We start from the raw sequence: 17,951 nt of genomic DNA on the forward strand, positions 1-17,951 counted from the left end.
GTCAAAGAATACTGGGCCTCAGAATTTTAGAGAACAGGAGAAAAAAAAGAAAGCAAGATACACTTTTTCCCCTAAAGAATCTCATTATGTGCTTTGGCACATTTATTTGTGAGTCACTCCCCACATTTATCCTGGGCCATGATCAGCGTTTTTTTTTTTTTTTTTGAGACGGAGTCTTGCTCTGTCGCCCAGGCTGGGGTGCAGTAGTGCGCTCTCAGCTCACTGCAATCTCCGCCTCCTGGGTTCAAGTGATTCCCATGCCTCAGCCTCCGGAGTAGCTGGGACTACAGGCGTGTGCCACCACATATGGTTAATTTTTGTATTTTTAGTAGAGATGGGGTTTCGCCATGTTAGCCAGGCTGGTCTTGAACTCCTGACCTCAAGTGATCTGCCTGCCTCAGCCTCCCAAAGTGCTGGGATTACAGGTATGATCACCGAGCCCGGCCCCAGGCCAGAATCAGCTTCTGAAATGAGTGGTGATTTCATTTCCCCTGAGAAGACAGGGCTGGCTTACCATTTACTTTTTTGGAGGCTGGGAAATGTCTTGGTCTGTTTTATTCTAGGCTGATCTAAGAAGATTCCTCATTATCAACTGGGAGCAGAGATATTCCACTTCCAATTACATGGCCCTGCCTGCTCACTCTTACTTCCTATTCACTCTCTCGGAGGCCACTTTGTGATTCTACCAAATCCTATAGGAGAGGTGACAACCCCAAAGAGAAGGCTCTAGAAAGATGACATTTGGAAATGTGTATGCTAGTGTCTGCTGGCTCCTCTTGGGCCACTTTTACTCTGTGATTGAGATGAAAGGCCATCTAACTGCCTAAATCACCACAAAGGGACAAACTGGTATCTCAGAGCACTCAGCAACAAAAACAAGCAAGCTAAGCCTCTGCACTGCAATGTGGCAGGGCTTCTGGCTAGGTATAGCAAGCAATTCTGATGTGGAGACAAACAGCAGCAATGGGAATGATATGCCAATGAAGGATTCCAACAGTTGGGTCTGCAAGCATGCTTGTCCTGTGACACAAACAGCCTAGACATCTCAGCACTGCTTGGAGCTGCTCATTGGGGGAGCCTAAGAAACATCAGCCCTTTCACAACCCCTTGCTCCTGAGCAGAGCTCATCTCCCAAGAGCACATCAGCCCGCAGCTCACTCTGACGAGAAGCACAGTATTCCCGTGCCAGTGGCAGCCTCAGAGCATCCGGAAAGAGCGCTTCCTAGACACGCAGTGGAAGCCATGACTTCCCCTAATCTGCTAGTGCTGCCTCTGAACTCATGTGGAGGTTCTTTTTCCAGTGTCCCCAGAGGCAGCAGAAAAACCCGTTTTCCATTTTGGAATCTATCAAGTAGGACAAATCCGCCACCTGGGAGCATCTCCTCAAGGGCAATCTCTACTCCCTTTTCTACATAGCCTGACAATACCCTCAAGTTAGAAATGTCCATGTTGGCTAGGCACAGTGGCTCATGCCTGTAATCCCAGCACTTTGGGAGGCTGAGGTGGGAGGATTGCTTGAGGCCAGGAGTTTGAAACCAGCCTGGCATTGAGAGACTATGCCTCTATTATTTAAAAAAAAAGAAATGTCTCATATTTTTACCCTCTTCACTCATCTTTCCACCTTGCTCCAATAGATTGCTGACAGAAAAGTGAGACCTCCTCCACCCCAAGGTCTCCTAAAAGAATGCTGCTAGCCAAAAAAAGATCTGCTGATAATTGAGGAAGAGCATCTTTAAAAAGACACTCAACTACATTTCAGGAACATAAAAATCTAAGAGTTGGCTATATGAGGGAAGAAATTAAGAGAAAGAACTTTTTTTTCCTCCTACAACAGGTCTAGATAACGTCATACAAGGAGTTGCACGCATATCCAAAACAAAAGCAAGGCAAAAACAAGCAAAAAAGCAACAAATGTATTCCAAAATGATGTCCATTTCTCAGCCCAGAAATGTACTGGATACTGGTTTAGTTCAGCCTGTAGGGGCTGGGAAGAAATTCACAAATCCAAGTCAGTTGCAAAAAGGGAAAACTCCAGACATATCACCCAATGAACTTGTAAGAAAGTATATGAGCTTCCCTGAACAGATTTTACCCCAGGTTTGCAGCCCACAAGGTTTAAGATCGGGCCATGAGGTTAAATCTTGTAAACTCAGAAGTGTTCATGCTACTGCATCCCTAAACTTTGTAATTCTCTACATACCCTTTAAAGCAGTGTTTCTCTGCATCTTTCATTCCGTAGCCATTGTCCACCTGATCCAAAATATCCTAAATTTTTCAGTGTTTGGAAGCAGGGTTTCCAATTTTTGTGTATACAGAAAAGGGGGGGTGTGTGAAAAAATAAGTATTAGAAAAAGAACATGTTACATATCTATCACAGAAATGAGTGGGCAAGGTTTAGAAGATGGCTGAAACAAAGCCAATACTAAGGTCTACTGGTTGGCTGCAACAAGTTTAAAATGTCTTCATAAGGGCCCTGGTTGGGCAATACTATACTTGCTGACAGTACACTTGGGAACTGCCACAGACCTATAGCAAAAGACTGTTCAACTTCTCCAAAAAGCTGGTATTAACCACCAGAAGAAATAAGTTCAAGGCCAAAATATCCAAATGAACCAACCACTCTACTTGCTGAAATGCCATAAAGCTTCTTTACCCCAGACATTTGCCCAAATCTCATAATTTCTTTTCTCCTCTCTGACAGGCCTCCAGAGGCCCAAACTTTAATAGAATCTGAGAGAAAAAAGTGGCCAGTCTATCTGCTGTCCAGAGTGATGCCAAACTCTTTCTCCCGGAGCCAGTTCTCCCCGTTGCGCAGTCAGGTGAGGATCCGATTATTAACAAACTCTACTTGGGTCTCCTTGGCAAAGAGTTTCTGGCTTCAGCAGCCTAGCTCAGGGGGGTTCATAATTATGTCAGACTCCCTTTTTTCTTGTAGTTGCTTTTAACCAAAGAGGTTAAGCCTCTGTACAACCAAGAGGAAGAACTAGAATTAGAAAACTTACCAATCGTCCCAGCCAATGATAATCCATTTCCAACAGGTATTAACGCCTGTTAGAAGCCATTGGAACATTGACATCATCAGCCCAATTGATAGGTTGTCTGATAGATTCGCCCCCTTCATCGCACACAAGAATTTAAAACAAAACAAGACACTGCAGTTATATTCATTATTGCAGACAATGGGTTTCTTTGTGTTTGTAATTGAAATTACTGCTGTGGTCTGGACTCCACCATTATTCCCTTCGCAGCCTGTGAGCTAACCAACACTCTAAACTTTCTAGCCCTAAAAATTGCATCATCCAGAATACCAACTCAATACAGCCCTCCACTGTGAAACTGAATGCCTTCTGGGGTGCAGCATGAAACAGTTTTAGACAGTGCATGCCAGTGCACCTTGAAACAGTGTCCATCTGTAATGAAATCTGTAAACGGGAAACTTGGGCCAATTCATTGTTTAAAGCAGATCTACTGGCTCATACCTTTCTCTAGAAACAATAAGTGAACAAGAAGTAACCTCAGAAGAAGAAAGAACTTTGGGAGAACGCACTGAGAAAGGCCAGACTGAGTCCCCTTGGATGAAATTAATTAAGAAACAAACATGACAGGATATTGCAATCAAAACCAAGGAATGCAGTGAGGACAGGTTTCTCAGTTGCCCAGGTTTCTCAGAGGAGAAAACATAGTTCCTTTTGAACTAAAATTAGAAAGCCGCTGGGAAGGAAACATAGGAAGCATGGGTAAGAGACTGAAAACCGTAAGTCAGCAATGGGGATGGAGGTGGGTGGAGGAGGAGAGCAAGTATCTATTTTGTTTTATTTCTTCTGTAATTCCTTAAGATTGTTTGCGCCTGAGCTTTGGGACTGCAGTAGTCTCCCCCACGGGGCGTCAGGTAACAGGCTGGGAGCTCTGGCAAGAAGTTCTCAAACTTCTCACAATTCTGCTAAGAGCTTGCAGATATCTGGCTGGAAGATCAAGGACCCAAGTGAAAATATTAAAGGAAGGTTTTTGCCTACTCCCCAGTGAGAGGTCATCTGCCCAGGGAGTGCCCTCGTGTCCTGACACCATCGCCCGACTGGGATACATCAGTAACCGTGCTGTCGTCGATGCCGAGCAGTGCCCATCTGGTTGGCAGCGTCCGGATCTCAAGCGTTCCCTCGCCCCTCTCTGTACTCCGGGGAGCCCTGAATCGCTGGTGGGCATCTACTGTTAAAGAGTGCAGGAAGGCCTCTCAGACACGGGGCGAACACGAGGGCTGTTGGCTGCCTCTTCGGAGTCGACCCAGGCATAGTCCGCCCAGGCGGGAGAGCGGCGCTGAGGTGGGTCGGCACTCGTCTGAGGGGTGCCAGGCCACCCCGGTGCCCGCTCCTCTCACCGGCCCCCGGAAGCGCCGCCCTCCCGCCCGGCGGGCTCCGAGGGGGCGGGGAGTCGAACGCCCCCTTCCGGGTGCCTCCGCCCGGCTGGCCAGCCCCGCTCCTCCTCCGGGCGGGAATCCTCCCTCCCCCGCCCCTCCTGAAGCCGGGCCCCGGCGCCAGGCCCGGCCCCAGGGGGGAACCCCCGGCCTCGGCTCCCTCTCCCCGCGGCCTCTGCCCGTCTTCCCGACCCTTGGGGGCCGGGAAGACCCCGCCGGCAGCGGCCGGGACCCACCGCTCATTACGACATCTTCCTCCCTGGCCTCCGCCGCCTCCGCCGCCACCGAGAGCCTGACACCGCCCGCCAAGCACCCGCCAATCCCGGAGCCCGCCACCGCCCGAGCGACGGCAGCCTTCACCAATAAGTGCTTGGAACATTGGGGACCGACAGCACTATTAGCCAATCAACCAGAGGCGTCTAGAGCGACGTTGATTTGACCAATAGGTCTGTGCAATGTCACTGATGGACGGTAGAGTGCACCAACCGAAAACCAATTGAATAATGAATGACATGTTCATTAGCCAATTGGAGGGAGGCAAAGTCCCGCCTGCTGGGTGGTTGATGGACAGCAACAGGAAGCTGGAAGGGGAGGGGCTTAGCCGAAGGGTGCTTTTGTATTGGTCGTGGTTGACCTTCCACCCACCTCTAACCCAGAGGATGAGTGATAGATCTGCCCTGAAGCCAATCAGAAGTCCTTAGGGTGAGGCCCACAAATGCCCCAGAAATAGCATATACGTTGCGCCTTAAGTCCAGTCTCGCCCAGGTGTGGCAGGAGCTTTTACCTGCTCTTCGGCAGTAGCCGGCTGCCACTCAACCCCATGCCTGGTGAGTGGAAAGCCATCAACCTTTTATTTAGTCCCTCGCTCGTTGTCGCCTCGGGAGGGGCTACTTTGTACAGTGAGGCACTGGGGTCCGGCACCATAGTGGGAGTTGGGGTTGTTTACGCGACACTACTTCTAAGGGGATTTTCACAATTGGTTAAGCCCCCGTTAATCCTCACATGGTTATTGCGGCGACCCCCATAGCCCACGGTCCCAAACGTGTGCATCTGAATCATCCGAAGCTCTTTCTAAAGGCAGGCTCCCCGGGCCGCCTCTCCTGATCCGACTGGATACTTCACGGGGCGTGCCTAGAATCTGCATTTTAGCAAGGGCCTCGCGTGGACAGAATTGCACGCTTGAATTTGAGAAGTACTGCTTGGCCTCTGCCCCACTTACCCTTACCTTCTTGAGATGAGGTAAAGCACTCGGTAGGCACTATCCGGGTAGGTTTATCTTTGCTCCCAAGTCTCTTCCGAGAACTTGGGAAAGCTGCCTAGCTTAGTGAGGGAATCCATTCTGGCTTCAGACCAGTCTGGGTTTGAAACCTACACATCCCACTAACTTAGGCAGGGTACTGAAACTCCCTGAGCCTCGTGTCCTCATCAGTAAAACGAGGTTAATCACACCTACACCTTAGCGCAATGACTTTTTTTTTTTTTTTAAACATAGCCTATCAAGAGAAATACATTTTGCATACTGACCAGTACACTGCTCTTTGTATGAGAGTGTCATAAAGTTTCCGAAAACAATGCTTACTACTTGTGACGCACTGATAGTTTCTATGCGTATCCTATCCTATCTTATTCTCCTTGTTGATCATGACTGGCAGTTTGAAAAACACTGCTAGAAAAGGTTGGTGTGATAATACAAAATGCAGAGCAGAATACCGGCTACACAGTAATTGCTGAATAAATGTTAATAGCCTCTTCCAGCCTACTCCTCGCAGTGTTAGCCTTGGAAAAACAAGACTTTAGACGATAGCACTCCTCTAGTAAAGATCCTTCATGGGATCCATATCTCCTAGATAAAGCCCAAACTCCTTTCTAGGCAAAGTCCTCCCACTCTTTTTTCTTCTTAACCTCAGCATCCACCAGAGGACACACTCTTACTGGTGTATCTTTCATGCTTTATCTCCTCCCTCTACCCCCGTTCCCTTCCTACAAATCCTACCCTTTTCCCTCCAGGAAAGATTCCAGGTTCCTAAACACTTATGCTTTTTTCCACTAATTGACTTCCTGTCTGACCCTTCCCTTCTGGTAAACCCCTATGCATCCATGGCCAGATGTGGTGGCTCACACCTGTATTCCTAGTGCTTTGGGAAGCTAGAGGCAGGCGGATCACCTGAGCCCAGGATTTCGAGACCCAGCCTGGGCAACATGGCGAAACCCTGTCTCTACAAAAAAATCAACTGCATGTGGTGGTACGCAGTTTTAGTTCTAGCTACCTGGGAAGCTGAGGTGGGTGGATCACTTGAACCTGGGAGTTTGAACATAAAATGAGCTATGATCACACCACTGCACTCCAGCCTGGGTGACAGAGCGAGACCCTGTCTCTCAGAAAAATAAATAAACTCCTATGCATCCTTCAAGACCCTGCTCAAAGTCTGCATACCTCACTCCTGCCCAGCCATAGCTTCTTCCTCCTCTGCGCTGCCCTGGCACATGCAAAAGAGCTTCTCTCTCACACACTATTTCCACACTTTTATTCTCACTTCTTACTCTCCTGCTAGACTGAGCTGTGGTAGAAGGATTGAGGCCAGCACAGAGGAGGATCAGCAGGAAATGTAAGCTGAGTTAAAGAATGAATATTTGCATACAATGACATCTGCAGGACTTGTTTGTATAGTCCATACATTCTGTTCCCAGGCCATTTTTCAAGTTTAGATTGCTTCACTGTCAAACCAAGGACTCCACCCGGGTTCCATGACTCACCTGTATTAGGGTGCAGGGGCTTGGGGGTGAGGTAGGTGGGGTTGAATATCCTGCTGGGCCACTGTCAAACCTCTTCTGGGAGAAAAACGGGGTAGCTATGCTTCTCCTATCCTAGAGGCCCCATCATGAAGACTGCAGAGGTGAAAAAAAAAGTGTGCACACACATGGCGGAGGACAGGGTGCGAAAACTTGGAAGAATTCTGTAGTAGTTTTGAATTATTTGATTGGTTTTGCCCTTTTAAAGGTCACCTTATCCTTGTTTTGTTTTGTTTGTTTCTAGGCTGTCTGACTTTTCTTACTAGAGACACAGGCAAAGAAGCGGACCCTTTTTTTTGTTTGTTTGTTTTTGTTTCTTTCTTTTTTTTTTTTTTCTCGAGATGGAGTCTTGCTCTGTCACCCAGGCTGCAGTGCTGTGGCGCGATCTCGGCTCACTGCAACCTCTGCCTCCCAGGTTCAAGCGATTCTCCTGCCTCAGCCTCCTGAGTAGCTGGGATTACAGACATGCGCCACCACTCCCAGCTAATTTTTGTATTTTTAGTAGAGATGGGGTTTCACCATGTTGGCCAGGCTGGTCTCAAACTCCTGACCTCAAGTGATCCGCCCACCTCAGTCTCCTAAAGTGCCGGGATTGCAGGCGTGAGCCACTGTGCCCGGTGGAAAGGGACACTTTCTAAGAAGAAGACCCTGTTATACTTTTGTCAGGCCCATTGGAGTCTTAGAGACTCGTTCACAAACACCCCCGCTCCCCCAGTGACCACACAACTCCTCAGAGATTTCTTCTTTGAAGATGGCCCCTGTCTTCAACAGAGAGGGAGAAGGTCAGGCAGCGACTTGGAAATGCTCGTGCTCTCCCTGGCCACACTTTATTTATTTATTTATTTATTTAGAGACGGAGTCTTGCTCCGTCGCCCAGGCTGGAGTGCAGGGGCACTATCTCAGCTCACTGCAACCTCTGCCTCCCGGGTTCAAGCGATTTTCCTGCCTCAGTTTCCTGAGTAGCTGGGATTACAGACGTGCGCCACTACAGCCAGCTATTTTTTGTATTTTTAGTAGAGACGGGGTTTCACTGTGTTGGCCAGGCTGGTCTCAAACTCCTGACCTCACGATCCGCCCGCCTCGGCCTCCCGAAGTGCTGGGATTACAGGCGTGAGCCACTGTGCCTGGCCTTTATTTTTATTATTTTTGAGACGGGGTCTCTGCAGCCTCAACCTCCTGGGTCCAAGTGATCCTTCCGCCTCAGCCTCTCAAGTAGCTGGGACTACAAGTGTGCACCACCATGCCCAGCTAATTTTTAAATTTTTTGTAGAGCTGGGGTCTCCCTATGTTGCCCAGGCTGGTCTCAAACTACTGAGCTCTAGCGATCCTCCTGCCTCAGCCTCCCAAAGTGCTAGGCTTAAAGGCATGAGCCACTGCACCCAGCCATGGCCACACTTGAGACTCACTAAAAGAGCTTTTAATAGATTCTGAAGTCTGGGTCCCATCCCAGGAAATAAAAATCTCTGGGGGCATCAGCATTAAGGAGTTCCTCAGGTGATTCCAATGGGCAGCCAAATGTGGAGAAGGACTCCTTAGCCCAAAGATACCTTCCCACTGGGAGTGCCCAATTAAAAAACAAGGAAAAGTCTGTGCCCTCCACCCCCACCCACTCCTGTCCCTCCCCTTTCTGAATTTCTCCTCTTTCTACCCTACCTGCTGCCATCTTCACAGAGCCAGGGCCAGTGGGTGGTTCTGGCTGTGTCTGTCAACCTTAACCAGGGGTGACATCTCCTCCCTGGTGTGTCTGGAGGCAGGTTCTCTCAGTGATATTTCCCTTTTGTCTCCAGCTGCTTTCAGTTTCTTTCTACCCTACTTTGTCACTTTCTCTCCATTTCTAACTTGCAAAGCTACACATTCTCCACCACTAGAAACTCCATGCTTGTCTTGTCTACCATGGCACCTTCCGTTCCCAGCACATTGCTTGATTATAGTAGGTGCACAGTAAATGTTTGCTGACTGACCGAATGACTATATCCTTTTAACACTTCTCAGGGACTTAGCCCTTCTCTTTCAGGCCCAGCTTCTTCCACTTCCACTTTACTTCTCCTTCCATGTCTACCTCTGAATCCCCTTCTTTCTTCACTTTCCTGTGCTTTTCCTGCTTCCTGACGTTCTCTTTGACCTTTTTTGCACAGGATTGTCCTCATCTAATCCGTCAGTACCAGACAGTGAACATCTCTCCCCCAGGATGTTGAGATGTGGAACTACAGCCTCTGCTCTCAAGAAGCTCAGATCTGGGCAGGGAACATCATACACCAGGGCTGTCGGGGGGTGGAGGGCTGGGGGACGGATAGGATTAGGAGAAATATCTAATGTAAATGACAAGTTGATGGGTGCAGCAAACCAACATGGCACATGTATACCTATGTAACAAACCTGCACGTTGTGCACATATACCCTAGAACTTAAAGTATAATTAAAAAAAAAAAAAAAGCTTCAGATCCCTCCTGTAGCCTCCTATGAAACTTAGAGTATAATTAAAAAAAAAAAAAAAAAAAAAAAGCTTCAGATCCCTCCTGGAGCCTCCTATGAAACCACATGGCATAGCTGGTGCTGTTGGTCCAGAAACTAGAAGAATATCAGGCCAGCCCCCTTGACTCTCTGTTGGTCCTCACTCATAGCTACAACCCAAGCTGTATTGTTGGTGTTTATCTTTTGAAGAGTTACAGCCGACCCAGCCTTCTAAAGACTGCTTGTTTTGCCTTAAGGATTTCCCAGTAACCTCTGCTTCTCCCTTTTCCCTCCTATGGTTTTCTATTTTCTCATCTCTTCCCTTTCTACCTATGGGGAAATCAAAATTGTAGACTTTTTTTTTTTTGAGATAGTGTCTTGCTCTGTCGCCCAGGCTGGAGTACAATGATGCGATCTCGGCTCACTGCAACCTCCGCCTCCTGGGTTCAACTAATTCTCTTTCTTCAGCCTCCTGAGTTCAACTAATTCGCTTTCCTCAGCCTCCTGAGTAGCTGGGATTACAGGTGCGCATCACCATGCCCAGCTAATTTTTGTATTTTTAGTAGAGGTGGGGTTTCACCATTTTGGCCAGGCTTGTCTCAAACTCCTGACCTCAGGTGATCCACCCGCCTCGGCCTCCCAAAGTGCTGGGATTAGAGGCGTGAGCGACTTCTCCTGTCCCAGAGTTGCAGACTTTTCTTTTTTTTTTTTTTTTTTTGAGACAGAGTCTCGCTCTGTCGCCCGGGCTGGAGTGCAGTGGCGCAATCTCGGCTCACTGCAAGCTCCGCCTCCCGGGTTCACGCCATTCTCCTGCCTCAGCCTCCGAGTAGCTGGGACTACAGGCGCCCGCCACCGCGCCCGGCTAATTTTTTGTATTTTTTAGTAGAGACGGGGTTTCACCGTGGTCTCGATCTCCTGACCTCGTGATCCGCCCGCCTCGGCCTCCCAAAGTGCTGGGATTACAAGTGTGAGCCACCGCGCCCCGCCAATTGCAGACTTTTCTAACCCGGACTGTCTCATATGCAGACCCACAAAAATATTTGATGGGACAGACACCTAGCTTGGATGAATTTGGGTTATTTTTTTTCCTCCTAGGGTCCATCGGTGATTTCAGGGATCTAGGCTTCCTCAGTCTTCTGTGAACATGAAACATTGACAGAGGCTGTAAGATGTATCTCCCTGTTACACCACACCCCTGGTGCACACATACAGACACACCTCTGTCTTCACTGCCGGGGATGCCACTCCTGACCCCTGCCCTAACGCGTGTCAACTTCCTCTGCCCCTGGTTCCGGTGTCCAGGCCGATGGCTCCCCACCAACTGCCATGGAATCTTCCAGCAAGGACATTCCACTCATCCTTCCCCACAGGGTTCTTCCTTCTTTGCTGCTTCTTTCTACCCCCAGTCTCCCTGGGGTGGGATCTGTGGAGCCTCAGGAAGAAAGGGCAGGGCCCCAGGTAAAAGGAGCCCTTTAAGGTGGAAGGCACGGGTGCCTCCTCAGCCTTTGTGTGTCACCACCAGGGGGCGCGCAAGGCATTTGAAAGCAGCTGCCCATCGTTCACATTACAGTAACACAGGGCGGGCAGGGAGATCCAGTTTAACAAGCAGCTATTGAGTGCCTGCTATTCCCCAGGAATAGGGCCTGCTTCATTCGGAGACTGAGAGTGGGTTCCAGCCTCTACAAAGAAACTCCTTAAAAAGAGCCATTTGGGGCCGGATGCGGTGGCTTACTCCTGTAATCCCAGCATTTTGGGAGGCCAAGGTGGGTGGATCACCTGAGGTCAGGAAGTCAAGACCGGCCTGGCCAACATGGCAATACCCCATCTCTGCTGAAAATACAAAAATTAGCCAGTTGTGGTGGCGCGTGCCTGTAGTCCCAGCTACTTGGGAGGCTGAGGCAGGAGAATCGCTTGAATCTGGGAGGCGGAGGTTGCAGTGAGCCGAGATCTTGCCACTGCACTCTAGCCTGGGCGACAGAGTGGGACTCTGTCTCAATAAAATAAAATAAAACAAAAAAGACAAAACAACAAAGAGCCATTTGGGCTGGGCATAGTGGCTCATGCCTGTAATCCCAGTACTTGGGGAGGCCTAGGGCAGGAGGATTGCTTCTTGAGCCCAGGAGTTAGAGACTAGCCTGGACAACTTAGTGAGACCCCAATCTCCACAAAAAAATTTAAAAATTAGCCAGGCTTGGTGGCTTTCAACTGTAGTCCCAGCTACTTGGGAGGCTGAGGCGGGAGGATCCCTTGAGCCTAGGATTTGAGGCTGTAGTGAGCTGTGTTTGCGGCACTGCACTCTGCCCTGGGTGACAAAGCAAAACCCTGTCTCCCTGTCTGAAAACAAAAACAAAAAAACCAACACCAAGCCTCTTCAAGGAATTGGTTTCCTACCAACCAGCTCCTCTTACCTCCCCGGGTAGCAGCATGTTCTCTCTGCCTCAGCCCCTCCCCTGCACTCCCCTGCTCCCCACCTTTCCCGACCCCATGGACCACAGCTCCATGTGGTGCCCAGTCTGCTTCTCTGAGTCCCAGCTGCCCACCGCAGACTAGAAGTGTCCCCAGGGACAAAGGGAGGCTGAGAATGTAGGCACTGCCCTCTTACCCTCTGCTCTTCTCCCTCCTAGGCCCTCACTTCTGTCAAAACCACATCTCCGTCCCATTGCTAGCCTGCTGAGGGTTCCCCAGAGACCCTGAGTGTGGAGGGTGTGGGTTCAGAAGGACCAGGGCTGGGAACAGGGGCTGGAGGCTGGGCTCAGAAGCAGCGCTTGTCACCTGAAAGCACTGACCCGGCTGGGAGAGACTCGGGAAGTGGGCCATGGGGGCGATAACAATAACAATAATCGTATTAATAATAACACTGGGGCCCACAAAACGGCTGTGAAATGCCCGCTAATGATCCCTTATATTTATAGATCTCCTTCTCCTCCTAGACACTTCAGAGCCATTGCCCAATTAACCCTCCTAGATTCCCTAGAAGGGACAATTAACCCCATATTTTATGGCCAGGGGAAACCTAGGCTCTGAGAATGTGATGGAGTTGGCTGAGGTCGTCCAGTCCATTAGTGACAGCAGAATTTGTGGAGCAGCCCTCTGTCCTTCCTTTCGTCTACATCCACATGCACTTATGCTGGGCCAGTGGCTCATGCCTGCAGTCCCATCAGCACTTTGGGAGGCTGAGGCGGGTGGATTGCTCGAGCTCAGGAGTTTGAGACCAGCCTGGACAATATGGTGAGACACTGTCTCTACTAAAAATTCAAAAAAAAAACAATTAGCTGGGCATGGTGGTGCATGCCTGTGTTCCCAGTTACTCAGGAGGCTGAGGTGGGAGGATCGCTTGAGCCTGGGGGGCGGAAGTTGCAGTGAGCTGATATCGAACCACTGCACTCCAGCCTGAGAGACAGAGCGAGATCCTGTCTCAAAGAAAACAAATGGCTGGGCCCGGTGGGTGGCTCATACCTTAATCCCAGCACTTTGGGAGGCCAAGGTGGGTGGATCACCTGAGGTCAGGAGTAGGAGACTAGCCTGGACAACATGATAAAACCCCGCCTCTACTAAAAATGCTACTAAATCTCTACTATAAATAAAGAAAATTGTTTTCTTTTTCTTTTTTTTTTTTTTTTTTTTGAGATAGAGTCTTGCTCTGTCACCCAGGCTGGAGTGCAGTGGCTCTATCTTGGCTCACTGCAACCTCAGCCTCCCGAGTAGCTGGGATTACAGGCATGCGCCACGACGCCAGACTAATTTTTGGTATTTTTAGTAGAGACAGAGTTTCTCCATATTGGTCAGGCTGGTCTCAAACTCCCGACCTCAGGCGATCTGCCCGCCTCGGCCTCCCAAAGTGCTGAGATTACAGGCGTGAGCCCCTGCGCCCAGCCCCAAGAAGGTGCATTTTTCATTTTTTTCTTTTGAAATGGAGTTTTGCTTTTGTCACCTAGGCTGGAGTGCAGTGGCACAATCTCGGCTCACTGCAACCTCTGCTTCCCGGGTTCAAGCGATTCTTCTGTCTCAGCCTCCCGAGTAGGTGGGATTACAAGCGCCCGCCACCACGCCCAGCTAATTTTTGTATTTTTAGTAGAGATGGGGTTTCACCATGTTGGTCAGGCTGGTCTTGAACTCCTGACTTCAGGTGATCCACCTACCTCGGCCTCCCAAAGTGCTGGGATTACAGGCGTGAGCCACCTCGCCCCGCCGAAGGTGCTTTTTGCTAATCTGAACTCGGGCATGTAAAGTGGGAATATGCTCTGTTTGAAGCAGGAGGGAGTAAAGTTACCTAATCTAAGAACTTCCTTGTTATATAAGGTTATGCAGCCTAGGCAACGTAGCCAGATGCCCCATTTCTACACACACACACACAAAAAAGTAAAAATTGGCTGGGTGGGTCGGGCGTGATGGCTCACAACTGCAATCCCAGCACTTTGGGAGGCCAAGGCAGGCGGATCACGAAGTCAGGAGTTCGAGACCAGCCCGACCAACATGATGAAACCCTGTCTCTACTAAAAATACAAAAATTTGCCAGGGGTGGTGTCATGCGCCTGTAATCCCAGCTACTCAGGAGGCTGAGGCAGGATAATTGTTTGAACCCGGGAGGCGAAGGTTGCAGTGAGCCGAGATCGCACCACTGCACTCTAGCCTGGGTGACAGAGCAGTGAGACTCCTGAAAAAAAGAAAAATTAGCTGGGTGTGGTGGCACGAGTCTGTCGTTCCAGCTACTTGGGAGGCTGAGGTGGGAGGATCACTTGAGCTCAGGAGGCCGAGGTCACAACAAGCACTGATTGCTTCACCGCAGTCCAGCCTGGGTAACAGAATGAGACCCTGTCTCAAAAATAATAATAAAATTTAAAAACAGGCCAGGAGTGGTGGCTCACGCTTGTAATCCCAGCACTTTGGGAGGCTGAGAATGGCAGCTCACCTGAGGTCAGGAATCAAGACCAGCCTGGCTAACATGGTGAAACCCCATCTGTACTAAAATTACAAAAATTAACTGGGCATAGTGGTGAGTGCCTGTAATCCCAGCTACTTGGGAGGCTGAGGCAGGAGAATCGCTTGAACCTGAGAGGTGGAGGTTGCAGTGAGCCAAGACCGTGCCACTGCACTCCAGCCTGGGTGACAAGAGTGAAACTCCGTCTGAAAATAAAAATAAAAATTAAATTAAATTACGATAAAATAAAAAGGCTGGGCGTGGTGTCTTATGCCTATAATCCCAGCACTTTGGGAGGCCGAGGCGGGCGGATCATGGGGTCAGGAGATCAAGACCATCCTAACACAGTGAAACCCCATCTCTACTAAAAATATGAAAAATTAGCTGGGCGTCGTGGTACGCACCTGTAGTCCCAGCTACTCCGGAGGCTGAAGCAAGAGAATCGCTTGAACCCGGGAGGCGGAGGTTACAGTGAGCTGAGATCGCGCCATTGCACTCCAACCTGGGCGACAGAGAGAGACTCGGTCTCAAAAATAAATAAAGTGATGCACTGGAGCAGGTGACCAATGGGGGCAGTGAGGCAATGGGGGCAATATGAACACAGGCCTGGAGAGAAGTTTCTGAATGGCTTGCATGCTGGGGTGTGGGGGGGTTCCGCGTGGGTGGGTCCCTGCATTGAGAGAGCTGTGGTGCACACCAAGGTGACCATAGACTTGCCTGCATTTTTCAAGTAGCTGGTTCTTCTCGCAGGGCCCCACCCACCAGCTCAACTCCTGACTCTTCTTCTCCACTCCCACTCTGGCCTCTGACCCGTGCAGCCTGGGCCTGAGATGGTCCCTCCCCCAGCTCCTGGTTTCACCTCTGAAACTCCAAGGCTCCACATTGCTGAGATTTTACTATGGCTCCCAGCTGGGTCCCACCTTTGATCTGGCTTCAAAAAATAAAAAGCAGTACCAGGAGAGTAATTTTCCCGACCTGCTCGGGAGGAAGGCAGGCTGGAGGCAGGTCCTGACCAGCCCGGCCCACTCCTGGAGCCTGGAGTCAGAAGCTGGTGGCAGAGGGGGCGGGGGCCAGGGGTGCAAAGCCACCTTTCCTCATTAACTTCCTCCCCTTCCTTTCTGGGGCACTGACCTGTCTCTTCCTTCCCTTCCCAGCCTGCCAGTCAGCAGGAAAAAGGATGATACAGCTGCTTCCCCCACACCCTACCTGAGGCTCTCCCCACTCAACCTCTTGCCTCTTGGGCAGCAGTGCCTCAGTCCTCTCTCCCCACTGTTCCCCTGGCCTGTCCCTGGGGGGTGGGGACGGAGCAATCAGGGTGGGGCCTAGTAAGGGACAAGTCTGTGCCCCCTGGCTGAGCACTTGAGACATTACTCAGTTGGCTGTCTCAGCACCTTGAGGGACTGAACTGAGGGGTGGGAAGGGGAAGGTCCAGCTTTTTATGGGCCTTCCTGCCCACCCCTCTCCCATGGCGCTGCAAGCCATGGCCCAGGATTTCCATCTTTCAGCAGCAGCACCTGCCCCTCCCAGTTCAAAGGCTCTGGCTCCTCACCTGTTCTCAGGGTGCTTGCCTGGCCCTTTTAAGTGGTTAGCAATGCACCCCACCCCCACCCTGCTGGGGGTCTGGGCTTCTCCATGCAGGTGGGGGACCAGGGTGATGGGGCACAGAGTCCAGAAGAGGCAGAAACACCCTTCAACCAGATGAGCTGTCCCCAGTAGGCACAGGGCTACCGCCCTTCCTTTCAGTGGGTAGGGAAGGAGCCGGGGTCTGGCCCAAGAGAAAACTGGCAGCTGGGTTTGGTGGAGCAAGGGCAGAGGGCATGGGGCTGGGGCCGGGCACTTTCCATTTGAGAAATTCCCGTCTCAGCTTTTTGGCTCATTGGCTGAAATGAGAGATGGCCGCTAAGCACAAGGGACGTTCTGTGTTTCTGTCTTTATTTTCCCATCCTTGTCCCCGTCAGGTAAGACTCCTACCCACATGCGCATTGTGAAAGCATTCCCTAAATATTGGAGCTGGCAGAACCCACTCACTGCCCCCTTCCAGGCCCCTGGGCTTGTCAGGGGTTCTGGCCACTGCTGTGCATTCCTTGTCTGGGCAAAGGAACAGTGAAAGCCCAAGCCCCACTTTCTCCAGGGGGAGGCCCCTTCTGGAAGTTGCCCCACCTCCACTCTCCCCTCGTCTTGCCCCAGGCACCTCTCCCTGACCTGGGGGCAGAGAGGAGAGTTCAGGGAGGGGGAGGAAGTTGGGAGCCACCTCGTCTCCAGGCGGGGCGGGGTCCCAGCAGTGATAACCATCTTCTTGGCAGCTCCAACCTGTTCTATTGGTATTTTTTTTTTCCTAGAGGAGAAAGGTGAAGGCCTTGGCGGGGAGTTATTCTGGCTCTGAAGTGTCCTTGCAGCTCCCCAGGCCCCTGCAGGCCTTGTGCAAGAGCTGTAAATCTCTCACCACCCACAGGCCTGGGGGGGCCTGCCGCTGGGACTTTCATGTCCGGAGGTTTTATGCCTTTGCTCCTCTGTTGGGCTCCATAGCTCCTGCCTGGGGCCTCTCCCTACCCTGTAAAAATCCAGTCCCATAAATCTCTGCTGCCCCCCAGGAGCCAAGCAGAGTTCTTCCCACTCCAACTCCCACCCATAAGCATCTCTCCCCTCAAGAGACCGCAGTGAAGTGGCAAGGTGGAGGCAGAAGGTTTGCAAGAAGGGCAGCAGCTAAATGAGGGTCTTCCTGGGACCTCCTCCGGCATCAGTCTCTGCTTGGGTGGGATTGGACTCTGTAACTGAATGGTTTCCAGCTTCAATGCTGGAGGGGCTTCTGGGGGTCTCTGGTGGGGAGGCCCTTGGCCTCCACTGCCTATTAGTATCCACCTGAGCCTCCTGAGACAGGTGGCTGTCTGTCTGCCAAGCCCCCAGGTGCCTTGGAAGTGGCAGGCAGCCCAGCGACTATGCTGCTTTCCTGGATCAGAATGGGAAACCCAAGGAAAGGGAAAGGGGTAACAGTGGCTGAGGGCTGGAGGCTCATGGATGGACTGCACGGCCCAGTGGATTCTGGGGTAAAACACAGTGCTTAACTTCTTAGTCTGATGGGGGAGACTGCGCACTCGTCCAGGACCTGGGCATTGAGAAGGGGGCCAGATTGCCGGCACTGGGTAGGACTTAGGGCAGGGATGATACTGTGCCTGGGAACGTCCCATTAGAGGAGAGGAGCACCAGACTGGCTTGGGAAGGAGGAAGAGGTGAGAGCTGCAAAGGGAGCAGGGTGTCCCCAGCAGAAAGAACAGTTTGTTCACAGGTTCCTAGGAGAGAGGATGTGACCTGGGTGGGGGGACGCCAGCAGGTTTGCCAGGAAGGTGAGGAGCCTGGCTCCACCCTTCCTGGAAAGACAAGGAAAGG

At 50.9% G+C, this 17,951-nt stretch overlaps 2 protein-coding genes across 23 annotated transcripts in view; one reads left to right on the top strand and one right to left on the bottom strand.

The window, feature by feature from the left end:
• SP2 (Sp2 transcription factor) overlaps nucleotides 1-4,774 on the bottom strand; it is a 36,318-nt gene extending 31,544 nt beyond the window's left edge. For 3 of the 11 annotated variants that reach the window (XM_063628779.1, XM_063628777.1, XM_063628776.1), the window contains exon 1: nucleotides 4,014-4,200. In XM_063628779.1, the coding sequence (XP_063484849.1) occupies nucleotides 4,014-4,200 (187 nt within the window). Of the gene's footprint in view, nucleotides 1-3,002; nucleotides 3,148-4,013; nucleotides 4,420-4,644 lie in introns of those variants that run through there. The other 8 variants (XM_063628787.1, XM_063628783.1, XM_063628784.1 and 5 more) reach the window with 7 other exon arrangements.
• The window catches only part of SP6 (Sp6 transcription factor), a 97,496-nt gene that overhangs the window by 41,175 nt on the left and 38,370 nt on the right, over nucleotides 1-17,951 (top strand). For 6 of the 12 annotated variants that reach the window (XR_008653150.2, XR_010118089.1, XR_010118093.1 and 3 more), the window contains 2 exons: nucleotides 564-4,854; nucleotides 9,334-10,010. The gene's annotated coding sequence lies outside the window, so the exon portion shown is untranslated. The other 6 variants (XR_010118092.1, XR_010118086.1, XR_010118095.1 and 3 more) reach the window with 6 other exon arrangements.

The sequence above is a fragment of the Symphalangus syndactylus genome, chromosome 20 (assembly GCF_028878055.3).
Source record: "Symphalangus syndactylus isolate Jambi chromosome 20, NHGRI_mSymSyn1-v2.1_pri, whole genome shotgun sequence".
Classification (NCBI taxonomy): domain Eukaryota; kingdom Metazoa; phylum Chordata; class Mammalia; order Primates; family Hylobatidae; genus Symphalangus; species Symphalangus syndactylus.